Consider the following 18,555-nt stretch of genomic DNA (forward strand, 5'->3'; position numbering starts at 1 on the left):
CGTAAACTATGGGTCAGGCAGGCTAATAGATGTTTATCAGGATTCAGAGCCACTAAGACAGTCAAGAAGCAGAATCATAGACTATGAGGAAATGAGACTCTTCAATGAATTAAACACGATTCTAGTATGTTTCAGTACAGAAAGTCATTTAATTAGACACTTACTTAACATCCTACATCCTTTCATTACTTCATAGGAATGCTTTGTAAATTATTGATAGATCACAGATCGGAAGAATAGTTGGCACAACAAAAATAAATAAACCAGCTTTTACAACTACGTTACAAGAAAACTATTAGTTGCATTATATCACAGACTACTCTATATTATAAAACTTATTAAAATTAAAATCAATTTATCAAAATAAAAAGAATCTTTGGCATAATTTCAGAAATGATGTTTAACCACAAAAGAAAGATTAACTATTTTGGCACTTCATAACAGGAAGTCAAAAAATTATCTCTCGTAGAAAGTGCTGACCTTTCATATTGTAGATTTTCGCGCTACAGCTGGTGCACAGGAGTCAGACCTCAAACAGGTTAGTATCTGCAGGTGCAACATGTCTCAGGTAAAGTGGAATTGAGACTTGTGTTTACGAGGTGTTAACCATCGATGTTGTAACTGAGGAAAACGATCATTAATCAACTGTTCTTCAAGCGGTGACGGAATAATCTTATGAGTCGATTTCGGTTGAGTCACCAACACATAATGACTGGAAAAAAGATCACAATTTAAACCATCGAAAAAATCGACAAATTTCACAGGTAGACAACTACAAATAACGTATAGATACTGACCTACATTTACTGGGTATTGATCTACTCGAGACAGGCCGGAATGCGTGCGAACTCGGATGTCGTGGATCCATCATTTTTGCGTCGATGTGAGATTCATATGATTTCAGATGCCGCACGTTATAATAATGAGGATCTTGATTTAAACGATATCTAAAAATACGACATCGATACGAATAACTACGGTTTGTAATAGTAGGCGATCAATAGGATGTCGTATGTGAAGATCAGTCTCGTACCTGAACGGCATTTCGGCGCCTAAATCCTGTTTTTCCTTTTCTTTCTGTTCAATAAATGCAGATTTTGGTTGAATCGGTGGACGGTTTGTAACCCCCGGTAACGGAGTAGACGGTAAAGGACCGGCGGGTGCGGTCATCGCTCGGTCCCGTCCAAAAAACGATGATTCAGATCTCGTCAAATAACCGGCTTAATTAGAAAATGTCATCGTCATTAATGAGCTCCGTAGGAACTACTTGATTTTAGGTGATGTGCTACTTACAAGAGATAGGTGATTGTGCATCGCAGTCATGGTGACCGAGTAACGCTTTACGTCTCTGTTTACGCTGAATCTCCAAAAGATGGCGCTTCTCAGCTGCACTTTGTATGCGCAGTTCTTTCTGCATTTTCAGTAGCATATGCCTGTTATATAATAGAGATTAAAACAAAATAATAATAAGATAAAGAATAAAGAAAGGTTTTAACATTTTTAACTTTCTCTAGAGACCATCCCCAAGTTTGATAAATGAATTTCATTCTCAGATTTGTATCTAGTTGGTTTTAATCCGATTAGTTGTGTGTGAATGAACAATTTCAATTCTAAGCTCTAAAGAGAAGTAGCCGTACCTTTCAATCATTCTATCAGCCCAGTTATTATCAAAATGAGTTCCATCATTCCTCAATAGTTTGTCCAAAGGCCATCTGAAATAAAGGAAAATATTATAAATACCTGTAATCTATATACATGTAGTAGGTTTGATGATGAAAAGACAGAGAAATACAAATATATAGTTTAAAACCTATCATTCAAACACACCTAGGGCCATTGCAGTCATGTGTCAAATTGAAAAACAGTCTTAGAACATCACTTTGAATGGATCTACAGCCAATCTAACCACTTAAGACCAGTCTAAGTTCATTTTGGTTCTATGTAAAACCAATCTAACAATTAACTTAAGGCCAGTGTAAGCTCATTTTGGTTCTATAGCCAATCTAATGAGATAAGACCAGTTTAAGCACATTTTGGTTCTATAGTTAATCAAAGTCTTATGATATGAGATTGCTTTTGGAAGAAATGTCCCTGCTCTAACCCGGTGAAACCTAACATTTATATCTATTACATGTATATCCTACCGATGAGACAATTCATTGAAATATTTGAACTCACATCTTCGGAAGTTTGTTAGTATTTTTAGAGAATTCACAGTTATCCTCATTGTTATAATCCATGATGCGTAACCGTGGTTTTTCGAGCGATTTACGATATTGGTCCGTTATCCAAACCTCCAACATGAATTTCTTACAACTACCGTTATTATCAAATCCATCCATTGTTACCATAGTTACTCGCCGATAATACGTAGATTATTATAAAGAGATTACGATACACGTGATTTCAATTAAAAAATCCGTAGCCACGAATCACGCTGAATCGCGGTGAATGAATCGTTGTTCGTGATAAACAACGATTCAATAACACATTATAGCGTGAAACACCTCATCAATCTCATCCCATGAATCGACACAAAATGAACACTTTTATTTCCAACGATATGAATTGAAATCCATTAATAGCTGTAGAGGAGCCAAGACTGTTACTACTTCATTAGAAACACAAGCTTTTGCTACGAGTCCACAGTAGCTTCATCGGTACTCATTCATTTTATGAACTTCACATTTATTGAATAAATTGAAATCTGATAATACCAATTTCTATAAGCTGAATATTATTAACAGTCTATGTCTAGCAATAACTAAGCGTTAACCACATGACCGGCCACCGGATAAAATGCTAATAAACTGGACACTATGAGTGCGAGGGCAGGCGTGACGCTTAGAGACAATAACCATAAGCAGAACGCTTCATGTTTTAATGACAGTTAACAACTTCAAACAAATAATCATAACAAACGCGCACACAACCTAGGGAATATTTATATACCGACAATTAAAGCATTTATTTCGGCTATAGACAGATTCCTGCCGAGCAGAATAGAGTTTACCTACGCAAATACAAATTTGTCTAGACTGAAAGAAAGTCCAGGGGTCTAACTAAATAACATTATTAGAATCATTTCAGAGAGAACAAAGTGTTTAATCGACCCAGGACTGATTGGCTATACAGCGAGGTGTTCCCACTGACCAGAGATTAAATCTCTCCTGATGATATTTTACAATCTACATTTTGCAGCTAGAATTATAATGAGTCATAATGAACGGATTAGTGTCCAGTATTGATTCTGATAAATAGTCTCTCACTGCGAGTCTGATATCAAATTTTCTTGCTGTGCTTGTGTTAATTGTACTTTACACATGTTTAAACTGAAACAGTACTGCCAGTAACACTCATACTTGGTCAGTTATCTAGAAAACTTAATATAAAAATCCAACAGAATTCTGACTACGTTATTCTTGAAGACGACCATTGGGATTTAGTTAAAACGTAGAATAAACTACTTGCTCGGAAATTTTTGGAATTTATTTTTCATTCTAAGTGTGGGAGTTAAAAAAATTATCCCTACAACACAAACTGAGATTTCATTATAGATTTTCCAGTAAAGTTCATTCTTACTTCAGGAATGAATAAGTTTTCTATGCATGAAATGTCTATGTTTGTATTATACGACCTGAAGTGTTCATAATAGATAAACATGATCAGTCAAGCTTTAAGACCTTTTCACCTTTCAGAGCTGGCTTCACACCCGCTACTAATAATTGACAACTATGAACTGCATAGTAAACGATTATGTTTCTGACCCAAGATTAATTTGAAGAAATACAGAACAAATTATCTTAGCTAACGACTACTGGTAGACCCTCTATACACACTGAGATATCTAAAACTTATTACATTACCCTGAATTCCTAAACTTTGTCACCAGTTCGTCAAACATCGTTTTTAGATCCTGAAAAATAGACGATACATGTTGTATTCAGAACTGGGTCAAGTAACTGTGGAACTGGGTCTAGTAACTGTGGAAGTGGGTCCAGTAACTGTGAATCAGGGTTCAGTAACTGTGGATCAGGGTTCAGTAACTGTGGAACTGGGTCCAGTAACTGTGGATCAGGGTTCAGTAACTGTGGAACTGGGTCCAGTAACTGTGGATCAGGGTTCAGTAACTGTGGAACTGGGTCCAGTAACTGTGGATCAGGGTTCAGTTACTGTGGAACTGGGTCCAGTAACTGTGGATCAGGGTTCAGTAACTGTGAATCAGGGTTCAGTAACTGTGGAACTGGGTCCAGTAACTGTGGATCAGGGTTCAGTAACTGTGATCAGGGTTCAGTAACTGTGGAACTGGGTCCAGTTACTGTGGATCAGGGTTCAGTAACTGTGGAACTGGGTCCAGTAACTGTGGATCAGGGTTCAGTTACTGTGGAACTGGGTCCAGTAACTGTGGATCAGGGTTCAGTAACTGTGAATCAGGGTTCAGTAACTGTGGAACTGGGTCCAGTAACTGTGAATCAGGGTTCAGTAACTGTGGAACTGGGTCCAGTAACTGTGGAACTTGTTGGATAGAAATTTTATCTTACCTTCTGTGAGTCTGATACTGAAGCTGGCGCTGTGTGTGGACGGAAACCACTTTTGGCCGACACTGAAAAATCACATACGATAATTTAGGAAAATACAGAAAAATCAAATGAAACGTTATTCGATGTAAATTGTAACTAACGAGTAAATCTCGGTCGTCGTCTCGTTTCATCAGATGTAAACGGACGTTCAGCCAATAACTGAGCAGCTAAAACATCATCATCATCATCATTCTTCTCCTCATCGTCTGTGAAATTACCACCATCGTCATAATCATCGATATCCACCTCTATATCCATACTTAAACCGCCGTTGTCACGGTTACTCGAATACGACCTCGACCTCGTCGGCAGACGGAATGATAATCGATCGGTTTTTTTCGGATGTCGAGTCGTTGAGACACGCGTTAGATGTCCGAGCGCTGGTTGCTCCGGCGACGGTGACAATGACTCTTGTTCAGTCGATGTATCGATCGTTTCTTTCGATTGTGTGACAACATCTGATTAGAAAAATATCAAATTTATAGTTAAATATATTTGAATGCATCGGTTATAAACTGACAAAACTTTAGTTTCAAAGAAAACCAACTCAGGCTGAACAGGGACGGATCCAGGCTGGAAGAATGGAGTTTTTGAAAATTTAGGTACATCTTCATGGAATTTCAGTGCATAATAGACAAAGATCAGTACAGAGGATATGAAGTCGATTTTCATAGGGCACGTGGTCAGAAAAAGGAGAGCGTGAACCCTCAAATCCCTTCTGAATCCGCCACTGCTGAACAAAACTCTATATCTAGAGAAAACCTACTCAGGCTCAGAGTAAAACCACAGTCATGAAAATACATGGTGAATATCGTGTATTCATTATTATTATCAGGAGCCAGTTGCACAGTTGACAGAGCTGAATATAGCTCCAAAGTTTATCTTACCCTTTACAGAATTGGTTTCAATTAAACATTAAATATTACTCAAAATAGACTCAAATCTAGACTAAGAACTTTGGTGGAACCAGCTCAAAAATATACGTGTATTCATCAATAAATAGATGGTGATACAATCGAACACTGTGAAAACCTGTCAATCAATCTCAGCGTAGATCATAATGAATAACTGTACTTTACAACTATTATATTTCAAAAGTTTGTTTATCTCGCAGTTTCAAGATTTATCTAAATCCCAATATTGTAACTGTTGAAGAAGATAAGATTTAGATAAATCTTAAAATTGTCAGATAAATAAACTAAACTAAATATCATCAATTGTGCAATTATTCATTATCTCAGAACCCGTTTTTACAGTTGAGCATTGTGTAAAAGGCTTAGACTGAGAATTTCTCGAGGTGCTCAAAATACAAGTGAAATCACAGCACGAGGACATGCATTGAACTTCAGGCAGCAAGTGAAAATTTGAAAACATTCTACCATCATCTGATAATCCAGAATCATTATCCTCAGTAGTTAACCAGTTCCCACATCCTGTTACACCATACAAAATCAATCAATACAAAATACGCCAGTAATCAATCAACTTTTCATTTTGAAAACAAACATCGAGGAGGTAAGTACCTTGAGCAAGTTGAGGAGCAATATTGAGATCAGTTTTCTCAGTTTTGACTGCATCAGTTTCATCTAATAAAACATCACCGGAAACCTTTTCTGTAACTATTACTTGCGGCGTATCATCAAAAGTAACAGTACTAGATTGACCCTGAAGAGAGATAGAGCATCAGACGTGAATACAAATAAATAAATCATGAAATAGGGATGATGGCCCCTTTTACTTATATGATTGATTATCGGTAGATTTGATTAGATCTGGTATCCCTTACAAACCCACTACACTTGCCAGGAACTAAACTAGGGGTTTCGATTTTGAAAGATTGTGTGCGTTAATTTTTGTCTGCAGCCTGATTTAATATAAATCTACAGATAACATAAGATATAGGCTGATATTCACTTCACTCACTGATGCAAGTTGAACGGATGAATTCCTCTTCTTGTCAAAGAACATCATTTGCGTGCGTCCACCATTAGGTGTCTTGTTATTATTTGTAGGTTTAGCGGGTACAGGTTCTGATTTGACGCCAGCGCTTGCCGCAGCTCCAACGCGACGTGGTTTAATATCTACAGCAGGTTTACGCGCTGTCGTTGCTGTTCTTTTTTCTGTATAATTGAATCATAAATCGTATTGACTATCATTTCAGATTTGGCCATAGATATCTCTAATACCGGTAGATGGTTTTAAGATAGAGCATTAAACATGAGAAGAAAGAAAACATGAACTACCGTACTGAGGTTAACATTATTACAAGGAGGGATAAATACCAGTTGTTACTAGAACCAAAGAATGAACATTCCATCACACATGTACACAGCGACGATAGGGATCATCACAAAGTTAGTTAAAGGTTACCTTTCAGATCGGGCGCCTCGGATAATGAACTGCTATCTTCTTCTTTTAATGAAGCAGGTAAAGCTGGAATATTTGTTATAGAAGCTCGAACTCTTCCTTTTCTCGCCTGTAGAAAAATATCGAGATATCAGATCGAAGTTTCATGATACACATTTCAATGTACAATAATTGATCGATATATATTACCATGGATACCGGTGCCCGACCGTACATCTCACCCCATCGAGCTCCTTTTTTTTGTTCCTCCGTCATTTTTGGAACGGGAGGTTTCGATCTTTGTTTCTCTGCTTTTTTCGGTAATTTTCGATCGCTGGTTTGCATCTTTTTCCGTACTTCCCGTTTGACTGTTTTGTCGGGCAGTTTCTCGCCCTAAAACCGTTAAAAATGCAACGTTATTTTCGTAGACAAATAAATTTGTAGATTATTCTCTAGTTCATTCAGAGCTCAGACAATATCCTAGATTTCTCAACTTCTCATCAGAGCAACTGTAGACAGATATTCCACCTCTACTGGTACTTACTGGTGGTACGAATGAAACCATGATATCAGTGCGTACGGGAGACATAGGTGGCGCCTCTTGTTGCTTTTTCTTCGCTTCTTCTGCCATCAAAGCCTTCGCATCGACAGTAAATGATTTCAGTTTCGATAATCGGTCATCAGTTACCGTGGATACCGGAGATGACACTTTCTTCAGTTTATTGTCAATAACTACAACAAAATGAAATTAGACACTGATTTAAAGATATCCAATTACGATACAATTTAGATTGTCTGAAGTCTTGAAGATTCAGTAAATTGAATTGGAAATACAAATTTTGGGACTCAAAAATAGAGACAACTTAAGTAATTGTGATGACATACAGGGGCCAGTTGCTCAAAAGTCGATTAAAGAAAACCGGCAGATAGATGCCATAGTAACAATGCAATTTCAATTATCACTATGTCAACTATCCACTGGTTTACTCTAACCAACTTTTGAGCAACTGGCTCCCGGTTTAGTAAATCGAACAAGAAAACATGTAGAAATGTAAAAACGGCTGGAGTATTGTGAAGAGTTTGACAGTATGAAAACTCCAAGTAACGAATAGAATGAAACAAAAAGTGCAACACGAAAGTTAGAATTACCATCTAGAGAGGATGGCTTTAGTGCAGCAGTTGTAATTGAGCGTGCTATCTTAATAGCTGAACTATTCGGCATAGCAAAACTGGGAATTGTGAGGAATGTACTGGGTACAACGTGTTGACTGGATGGAATATTTGTAGCGCTCGGTAAACGGAAATACGGCGAAGACGAAGCCGGTTTTATATGATCGGTGCTTAGACAAGGATCGACGTTGAAAACAGATGAAGTGCTGATGTTAGACGAGAAACTAGCGATAGATGAGAATTGAGAAACTACAAAGAAAGAAGATTAGAATTAGTGAGAGACACAGAGTGTTTAGTGCGAGGTCAACAAGCTGGAAACTGTTATCAATAATATTCCATTGAAATATGACAGAAAAATGTTAAAAGTAATCAATAATCAATGACAAGACCCACAGTAACATCTTTCACATTTTTGAACAAATAAATCAAATCATTATTTCATGGGACAAAATAGTATCTTAACGCTTAAAATCGGGAACAGTTGACAGCTGTATGGCAGCAGACCCGATGATTCAGCTCACCTCGGCCTTCTTTATCACGAATAATCTGGACATCGGCTTCCAACTGACTGCGTTGCCTAGGTGACTTACTCTCATCTTTATCCTCATCAACCTCCGTCTCTTCATCCTAAACGCAAGAACATGCAACTATCGATCATTATAACGCAGCAATTGATATTTCTTATTTCCCACAAGTTTGAGTTTTTGTTGATAGCGCATTGAGCTGTTTCATCAGGTAAATGAGTCAACATGGAGAAACAACAGTAGTTACAGGGAGAGTGATTCTTATTCAAGAACACAGAGTGATCAGGCTTATTACAAATGAATTATGAATTATTGGTTTGAACAGATTACCTCAGATAAATGTTCAACTTCACTGGTAACACTCGGTGTTGGTGGCACTGATGTAGTGGGAGTCGGACCCGGTGATATTCCAAACACCGGATATTCCATCCTGGACTCTTCTTCTTGTTTCACCATATTCGACACATCAGACACACTGATCGGCTGCACACGCTTCTTCTTCCCTGTAATAAACAATAAATACTACATTGTATATTCATAGTTCGTTAATGTAGCAGGAATTTATAGAAATTAAAACTTGATTATACCAGGGAGGTGGGAGTGAACTCCCACCTCCCTGCTTTAACCTAAATTTACAGATATTAAAGGTAGGAGTGGGTCGAACTTGCAACTAACAAGTTACACATGTTCTATCTACGTTCTGCAACGCAACATAACCATCTCTTCCAGTCACAACTGATATATGCTGTTCATGCGACTGACAGACTATCATTGATGATCGACCTGAGCGCCTATTTGCGATCAGTTGCGAGCAGTTTGCAAGTCGACCTACGCCAACCTTTACATATATCATGGTCTGCGAAAATGGGTTTTACGTAATACAAATAAATAATGTGCGATTAATTGTTATACAGGAAAATAAAATACATGTTATATTATTACATTACTGTGATATTACGGGATTCATTAATCAATAAAATAAAATCAACACCAAGGAAACATCAACGCAACACACAGATCGACCGTACACATATTGCCGAATCTAGTTCCACGGCGTCCAGGATTACGTCGCACTTCAAGTTTTGCTTTCATTTCTGTAAATTTTTATCGAGCAAAATACAAAATATCATCAGTTTAAACTACCGTACCAGGGCTGCCAACCTCGGTAAAGTGCTATCAGTAACGAATTGAATTTTCATCAATAACATTTCATTGAAATATGAAAGAAAATGTTCAAATTAATCAGTGATCAACAGTAAGACCCTCAGTAACATCTTTCATATTTCAGTTCAAATTAATCAGTGATCAACAGTAAGAGCCTCAGTAACATCTTTCATATTTCAGTTCAAATGAATCAGTAATCAACAGTAAGACCCTCAGTAACATCTTTCATATTTCAGTTCAAATTAATCAGTGATCAACAGTAAGACACTCAGTAACATCTTTCATATTTCAGTTCAAATTAATCAGTAATCAACAGTAAGACCCTCAGTAACATCTTTCATATTTCTCTTCAAATTAATCAGTAATCAACAGTAAGACCCTCAGTAACATCTTTCATATTTCTATTCAAATTAATCAGTGATCAACAGTAAGACACTCAGTAACATCTTTCATATTTCTGTTCAAATTAATCAGTGATCAACAGTAAGACCCTCAGTAACATCTTTCATATTTCAGTTCAAATTAATCAGTAATCAACAGTAAGACCCTCAGTAACATCTTTCATATTTCGGTATACATCAAACCAGTCTTGTTACGAAAAAATAACAAAGACTGAAAATCAGGAACAGTTGGAAACTCTGAACTACAGGATGTACTGTAGACATAGAGAGACTCAATAGTGAAACCAAATCTCAGTTTGAGAATGAAACTATTAGGTAACAATAAGTTGAAATCTAACGAGCTACAGAGATTGGGGGCGGGGGAAAGGGAGGGTTTCTACAGATTTTATACCATGTTTTCGTAACTTCTTTTTTTCTACGGGAAAATTTGATTTTTCATTTGTATTCACTGAAAATTAAATGTACATGAATCAAATTTAAAGGTTTGAGATTTGGCCATTTGTCTGCTACTAAAGTACACCATTCACACGTAGTAGAAGCTCATGGCACATTACCTTCTAATTTCTCTGTAAGCTTCATCTGTTCTTTAAGATCCCCGGATAAAATATCAGAACTCAGAGTCAGATCAATTCCTGACATTTTAGGAGTTTCACGAGGTGATAAGTAGATTTCGGTCGGCGCCATTGATAACTCAGACTCCGTTTCTGACTCCTGCGAAAAAAATAATCAAAATCTTAAATAAATATTTTCAAGCATAACCCAGTCTGAACGCTTTGTTCCGAGTCACAGAACCTTCTTTCAATTAGATCATATGATATGCAGTTATTTGGCGCATGTTTGCCCGGCAAATTGGCACCGGTCCTGTGGCCAGAATAAATACTTAACCCCCATCCGTGATAAAAGTGACTCATCTGTTTCTGGAGAGCACCTTCGATAATAGTTCCACTATCTATTCCTATTCTAATCTATAAATTTGTTACAAAAGACACAAACTTACGACATCTTCCTCATTGTCGGATTGTTTGAAAGCAGTTCGACCTTCGATAAAATCCTGAGAAAATTCCATATTAAACGGGATCAAGTAACTATCGATATCAACCGCATCCGGATTCTCAGATACTCCTTCAAACACTACAGCCGGGTCTTCATAGATTTCAGATTCTACAAACACAAATAAAATGCGTATATAATGTTTCCGAGATGTTTCCTCGAGCTGATATTTCAGTCGATACTTTATCCTAATAGCCATCTTACAGGAATAATAATGTCATAACAAAACTATCAGATATAGGCCTATATACAGTCCAGAAAAAAGGGACTGATTGAGCAATAAGATGGATACAAACAAAGGGTACAGTATCAAAGTCATCCAAAACATTTTTAACCATAGATTGAATTTTTGAAAGAGATATTCATGGATAGTAAAGTAAGAATCCAGTAGGCCTACCAGTTTCAAACTGTTCTTCGCATTCATCTTCTTCAACTATCAATGATGGACAAGCTGAAATTATTTCAAACAAACTTTTCAGTTCGACATGCAATAAAAACATCGGAGTGACGGCTGAATAACTGAAAAAACTCGCTGCTGCTGCTGATGCTGCTGCTGCTGAAGATGTCAATTGAAGTAAATTAAATCAGAGACACAAATTGGGACCCAAAAATAGAGATGACTTATCTGATGACAACGTAAGCAAGTTTGACTGCAGTACAAATACTTCATCTTTTAGCATTGGTTAAGACAACTCATAAAACCAATTGAATATTTCGACGTACTTTTTGAGCATTCAATAATGAAAATATGGTTCTTCATTCCGATTAGAATATCTCCGCGATTGTTGAAGAAACAAATCGAAGTCAGTGTGGCATCCATTGTTATCTCTGTTAACAGCGTTTTATCCGACAACCAAATCTTGATCGCTCCGTCACAACTGAATTCAACAAACAAGATATAACTATGATTATTAGCTCGGGGTTCGAGTATCTCTGATTACATATTCATTGTAGATATCAATCACTTAGACTATCATTACCAGTATTATCATTATTATCATTATCATTTTCGATCAATTTCATAGAAAGTTGATGAGGAATTTTACCTAGCAGAACAAAATATTCCTCTTTCAGCGCAGGCATCCACGGATAGAATCGGAGCTCTGTGATCTGCTTTCAGACTATCAGGTGAAATCTGTTCAACATTAGGAGCAGCAACTAAAATATCAAATTAATCACGATTGGTAGAACACTATATCCGTGTTGACGCGATGATGAGAGAATCCCACAATGATAATACAAAGTCCGAAAATGAAACTTCGAGATAGTAGTTTATTTCAACGTTTCGACTATATCCTAATAGTCATTATTCCTGAAGATGACTATTAGGATATAGTCGAAACGTTGAAATAAACTACTATCTCGAAGTTTCATTTTCGGACTTTTTATTATCATTGTGGCATTCTCTCCTCATCAAATTAATCATTAGACATTTGAGCGATATATCAGCACAATTTCACGTGGATATCATAATGAGTCGTAAAGAATCCATCTTAACAAGGTATCAACTTTATAAATGTACCGTGAAGGTTAACTGATTTAATTTAAAATTACGGGTGCATACTAGCTTGGCTTCATCAGGTAAATCAGAAACAAGAGTATTTTCAGAGAGATTGACACTAGAGAGAGTTATATTACAGATATCAGTGTGGATAGCATGGCAAACTATGGGAATGGATGCTTTACCTTTAGGTCTAATGGGCCCGGGATCTTCTGTTGGAACTAACTGATGATGTATAACTCCTCCACTTTTGTGGCCGGTCAAAAAATTCATACCCTAACAATGAAATGCATCGAGTTTTAGGATGAACAATATTTCAAGACGATTGGAATAAGTGGACAAACTAAAAACTGACCAATCTACAGAATGAAACGACATCTTGAGCGCAATAAACATCATGTTGTAATTGAAGTTGAGGTAATGACCAAATCTGTATCATAGTCACTGATTTCATATTACAAGCAGTTATCAAACAGTCATGCTTTACATCATGTTCTATTTGTAAAATCTGAAAAAAAATGGAAATAAATCTCATGTGAGAAAAATTCCGATTCAAATTAGATTCATGTTTTGCATAGATATTCATTTTTTTTTACTTACAGCATCTTTATTCGCTCTGAATTCTAAATATTTCATTCCTTTCACAACTGGATCCATGAACAATATACGACCATCCTGAATACGAAATGAAAACTCCGTAAGAATTGTTTGAATTCCTATCAACGTTTTTTGCAGTACTAGAAATAGTTACCTCCAATCCTAACAGTAGAAATGATCTTTTAAGAGGCGTAACGGGTCCTTCGTCGGTGAACACTACAGCAGCCGATTCTAACTGACATAAACTACAACAATCGCTGATCACTTCATTACCGTAACCATTCTCAGTAGCTCGGTGTACGGCTAAATTAGAGTTCACCATCGAACTCATCGCTCTACAAATATCACAGATATATCAGTATATTAACAACCACTTCGACGACAGGGTGAGAAATGAAATAGCTTTTGGAACGGATTGCAGCAATAGCTTGGCTGCTAACCTCTAAAAAGTGCTATCAGTAACATATTGAATTTTTTTCATTAAAATCTCATCGAAATATGAACGATAATGTTCAAATTAATCAGTAATCAATAGCAAGACACTCAGTAAGATCTTCTTTCACATTTCTGTATGCAATGAACAAATCAAATCAGTATTTCTTGTTATAAGATAGTGACAAATACTGAAAATCAGGAACAGATTGAAGCAATTGTCTCTAACCTGACAGGAGGTCTTGTTACAGCGTCAGTATTTTCACTATCATCGGCTTGTGTTTGTTTTGTGCGTGGTTCTTGTAGTTCGTGTACATTCCAGACAGCGATACGACATGCCGGATCAGTTCGAGTTGTATACAACCAGATATCGTGATGATTTACGAGTAAATATACGACGTTAAACCTACGACTGTAACAGAACGCTAGCACTGACTGTAGAGGAGATATAGGAGGAGGTGGAAGAACAGTTGATAGATTCTTATGAGAATTCCTCGCGAATAAACGCACACTGAAAAACAAAGGAGATAAATAACAATTTTGGCCGGTCTAGAAGTACATGTACTCATAATAGAAGACCAATAATAATGAAGATTTAATAACAGAATCTGTTACTCCGACATTTCAGACTGAATGTTTCTACCCATCTACAATACATGAAAATTTAAGTAACAATATAAAATAACATTTATTTCAAATGAATCTCTGAAGATGAGTAAAAGAATTCTCTCCAAAATATCACAGATTTTAATTGTTAAAGCATCAATAATGTGGGTCTAAGAAAAGAAGGAGACAATGTGGTTAACTCAAATCAAACAGTCCATACAGACATAATATATAAAGATATAAGTACCTGCTGTCATTACCGAGTGCTAGAACTCTTATTGATTTATCTTCAACACCTCGTTGTAAAGTTAAAGATGATACCGGATTTCGAGCCAATGCCCAGAAATGGTAAGTATTATTTAACGACCAAACGGATATAGTTCGGGACGTTCCTATATATAACAGTTTATCATCGGTTAAACCCATCCATCGAACCCCTTCTGAAGACACTACAATACTGAAAAATATATCATAATGATAACAATAATAGAAATTATAATATACTTTCTCATTAAAACACGTGGAGAATAAATATCAAGGTTAAAATTTACAAATGACTAAGAACAGATCAGTTTCAGCAATAAATTTTCTAACAGACAGATATTAAGGACACATGCATCAAAACCTTGATGAAAATTTGAATGGTTCAAAACAATTTTTCCTGGGTTTGACATGTTTTCAAGTTCTTGTTAAAACACTCAACTAATGGACTTATTTGTTCTACAAATGAAACTAAGTTAATTTGAGTTTTCTATCATACCTATAAACAATATCCATCGTATCAAGAGACCAAACTCTAATGCTGCCATCTAGCGATGAAGTCAGAAACAAAGATGAAGTTTCCGGATGTAAAACTAGATTAGTGACAGCTCGAGAATGACCTCGAAATGTGTGAATATGTCCTCCATTTATACTCCATACTTTTACTAGAAATATAAACAGATTTACCATAAATAATTTACCATATTTACCATAACAGAATAAATTAGAGACATGGTTCTGACAGTTCACTTTGTCTAATGAATTTGAAGTAAATATCTGTGTTACTTTAAGACTAAAAAGATTTAATTTGGGGGGGGGGGGCAATTTCCGGGGGCAATTGTCCTGATACCCATTTACATTTTACATGGGAGATTTTTCCAAATGTAAATGCAAATTATCATTTTGAAATTCTCAAGTTTATCCCGATCTCCCAGCGCTGTGGGGACGATGCAGAGTGTTTATTTACCGTCAGCATCAGCGGATGACGTCACTAATAATCGAGCGTAATGAGAATAAGCACAGCCTGTGATTGACATCTGATGAGCACTGAAATATACACAACTCCTCATAACACAAATACATGAAGTCTTCATCAATTTTACTCTTTGTTAAATGTTTAAGTGCCACAATTGTAAATTATTCTTGCCATCCTTCATCAGTCTGAAATCATATGTGCCTGTCAAAGGAGTGGTAGCAACCACCCGAAATATTTTTATATTTTAGTCAATTTACAATTGTGGTACTTTTCTGTCATATTACTACATCACAGATATTGTAATTTCAGGTGATTCATGACTCAGTATGTAAAGCGTACCCAGAGATTTTGAGTAGTTGATTTCCATCGAGGTCATAAGCATAGAGATCAGTATCGGAACAACAGTAGAGATGTTGAAGAACGTGATCGAGTTCCACTTTCTTTACCCAACTACCGCCAACATCTTTCAGCGAATATCTAAACATAGTAACAATGAAAATTTATGGAAACTTTACATTTTATTTTTTAGGCTTTGTTCATGTTAGAATATGAATTATCTGTACTCAACACGTTACTTAAAGGTTAAGTTTAGGACAAGTTTTCAAATTTTCAATGAAAAAATTAACGAAAGTGGGAGATATAAAGAGTTTTCTCATTATCCGTACTCACTTCAGTGACAATATATAGTTTGCCATTGGTTTTATTTCCTTCCAGGTTCGGTCAGCGGCTTGATGAAACCTCCAAACCTATCGAACAAATATCCACAATAACATCCACTATTTGGGTATGAAATCATAGTTAAATCGAAGCAAAATTTCGTACCTTTGTTCCACCAACTCCGCCGGTTATAAGTTCATCTTTGATCGGATTAAAAACCATGAATAAAACTGACTGTAAATTAGCGCTAACGCAACACGTTTCATCGAAATCTTTATTCAACACCTGCAGAAGAAAAAAGATCATCATTGGGAATGAAAATTCTCGATCAATCGAGTTTCAGAAGAAATTTCAAATTACCTTCAATGAAAAATCTTTCCCCAAGCCGAAATAAACGTTGTATTTCCGTGCGTAGATCAGGGTCGTAATCAATCGATATTCATATTTTGGATAATTCAAAGCTCTTGAAACTGCAATAAATAATGAAACAATATTAGGAGAAAGTTGTACAGTAGAGGCACTGCGTTAACCCACTGTTAAATCGATAAACTTGAAGATTTTATCAAAGATTAGGTAAAGCATTTTTTCTAGTAAAAAGGATGAATAATTTAAATAAAAGGAGCTTTTTTCTACTAAAATCAAGTTAACCTACAAGTCTTCATGTTTACTAAGTTCACTTAATTATAGTATGAAAGTCAATAGACTTCATCTACAACATAAAGCCAACCTGGATTTTCAACTGCATCTTTCTTCCATATCGTTATTCCTTTTCCATCTAATATAACAAACTGTCTCATCCGACCATTAAAACAAACTGAAAATTATAAGTCGTTTAAGAGGTTTTTCTACATTTGAATAAACAAGCAAGTTCTAATGAACATACCATCCATGATATTGGTTTGTTTTTTACTGTGTTCGTAAGCCGCTCTGGCCTGAAATCCGTACGGAACTGTCGTATAATCCTCAGAGATTCTAGCACCGCTTTCACTAGTGACGCTGCTCACTTCACTAATCAATGAATGAACTGATGACGAATGCGACAAATTTCTATCAATTTCATCACGAATTTCATTAAATATTTTATCATCTGTGATGACGTTTTCATCATCGGCATCTCCTGAACCGGTATCCAGATACATAGCCGACGAATTGGCATCCAGATCTATAGACTTATCATGTTTCTTATCTGCTGAGAGTATTTGCATTTTGTTTGTCCGTCAGTCTCAGTGTCATTCAAAATCATGCACTAAAATTAATGAAACAAAGAGAAAGTTGTTAAAGAGTTTTTGTGTAATGAGTGACCACATTCTCCCATTTACAAAATGCCAGAGTTATCCCTCAAAATTCCCTGTTGAATCAGCCACAGGTGAATGGAGAAATTTATTCATTTCATATGAGAAAATTTAAAATTCATTAAGGAAACATGCGGTTAATAGCATTACACCCAACCCAAAATCCTGGGTTTCCCAGCCTTTAATTTTAGCATTTATCTCTTTTTATGAGTGAGTAAGGCTAGATGAAATGATGCTGAAAGGAAGGTTTATGGGGAGTAGACCTTGTGAACCAAATGTGGCAATTTTACTCAGTGTCAGTAAAATTGGACTGACTAAAAAATAAAAAAAGGTCAACACTGTTTTAGAATGATTGAATTTTAGTCGCAAGAATTCCAAAATAATTTGACTTTTCATTTACAAAGTCGTTTAAAATGGACTGTCTGAATTCATGTATAATCTGGATTTTGCTCATCTCTAATGCCCTTTGTTACCAAATCTACAATGCATGCAATTTGTTTGTTTGTTACGTAGTTTTTTGTATCAGAAAAGGCGCTTGCTGTCACTGATGTTGGAGGGTACCCCAAGCCCAAATGTTTATCATCATTCATTGGGTCACAAGGGGCTGATGAGGGCTATGATGGTTCACAGACAGGACAGAGGCTTATCACATTTGATACTGTTGGTCAATATCTCCATGCATAACAATAATGAACAAATATCCTATATGTAATGGGCCAAAATTCAAGGTCAAGGGTAGTAAAAGTTGTTTATTAAATTGTATTATATTTATATTGTATGGAGTGGACAAAAAACAACAATTAATGTGCCGCGCTCGGCTGTGTGGTAGGTTACAATGCTGGTTGGGTTATTGAAAGGATGTCATGTGCGAACAGTTGAGTTATACATATGGAAATTTGGCTCTTCATCATTACCATAAATATTCAGCTTTTATGAAGGAATTAGCATGACACATGCGTCCACCGCCGCCATGTTGTTTACAATCACTATGGAACTGA

At 36.2% G+C, this 18,555-nt stretch overlaps 1 protein-coding gene across 1 annotated transcript; it reads right to left on the reverse strand.

The window, feature by feature from the left end:
* Positions 1-183: 183 nt before the first annotated feature.
* LOC141901337 (uncharacterized) lies at positions 184-18,523 on the reverse strand. The gene is made up of 35 exons (XM_074788521.1): positions 18,472-18,523; positions 17,149-17,511; positions 16,993-17,079; positions 16,626-16,735; positions 16,431-16,550; positions 16,278-16,354; positions 15,948-16,085; positions 15,600-15,679; positions 15,132-15,297; positions 14,619-14,828; positions 14,032-14,276; positions 13,488-13,666; positions 13,337-13,411; positions 13,092-13,244; positions 12,922-13,012; positions 12,282-12,393; positions 11,959-12,113; positions 11,633-11,686; positions 11,183-11,346; positions 10,740-10,896; positions 8,951-9,123; positions 8,618-8,723; positions 7,471-7,658; positions 7,137-7,319; positions 6,951-7,056; positions 6,504-6,700; positions 6,104-6,245; positions 4,682-5,038; positions 4,542-4,603; positions 3,867-3,916; positions 1,638-1,712; positions 1,294-1,433; positions 1,034-1,220; positions 798-947; positions 184-712 (listed from the first exon to the last, which is right to left on the reverse strand). Exons 2-35 carry the CDS (start codon positions 17,468-17,470, stop codon positions 565-567), a joined length of 4,959 nt encoding a protein of 1,652 aa, XP_074644622.1. The 5' UTR covers positions 17,471-17,511; positions 18,472-18,523; the 3' UTR covers positions 184-564.
* Between the last annotated feature and the right edge of the window lie 32 nt (positions 18,524-18,555).

The sequence above is a fragment of the Tubulanus polymorphus genome, chromosome 3 (genome assembly GCF_964204645.1).
Source record: "Tubulanus polymorphus chromosome 3, tnTubPoly1.2, whole genome shotgun sequence".
NCBI classification, from domain to species: Eukaryota; Metazoa; Nemertea; class Palaeonemertea; order Tubulaniformes; family Tubulanidae; genus Tubulanus; species Tubulanus polymorphus.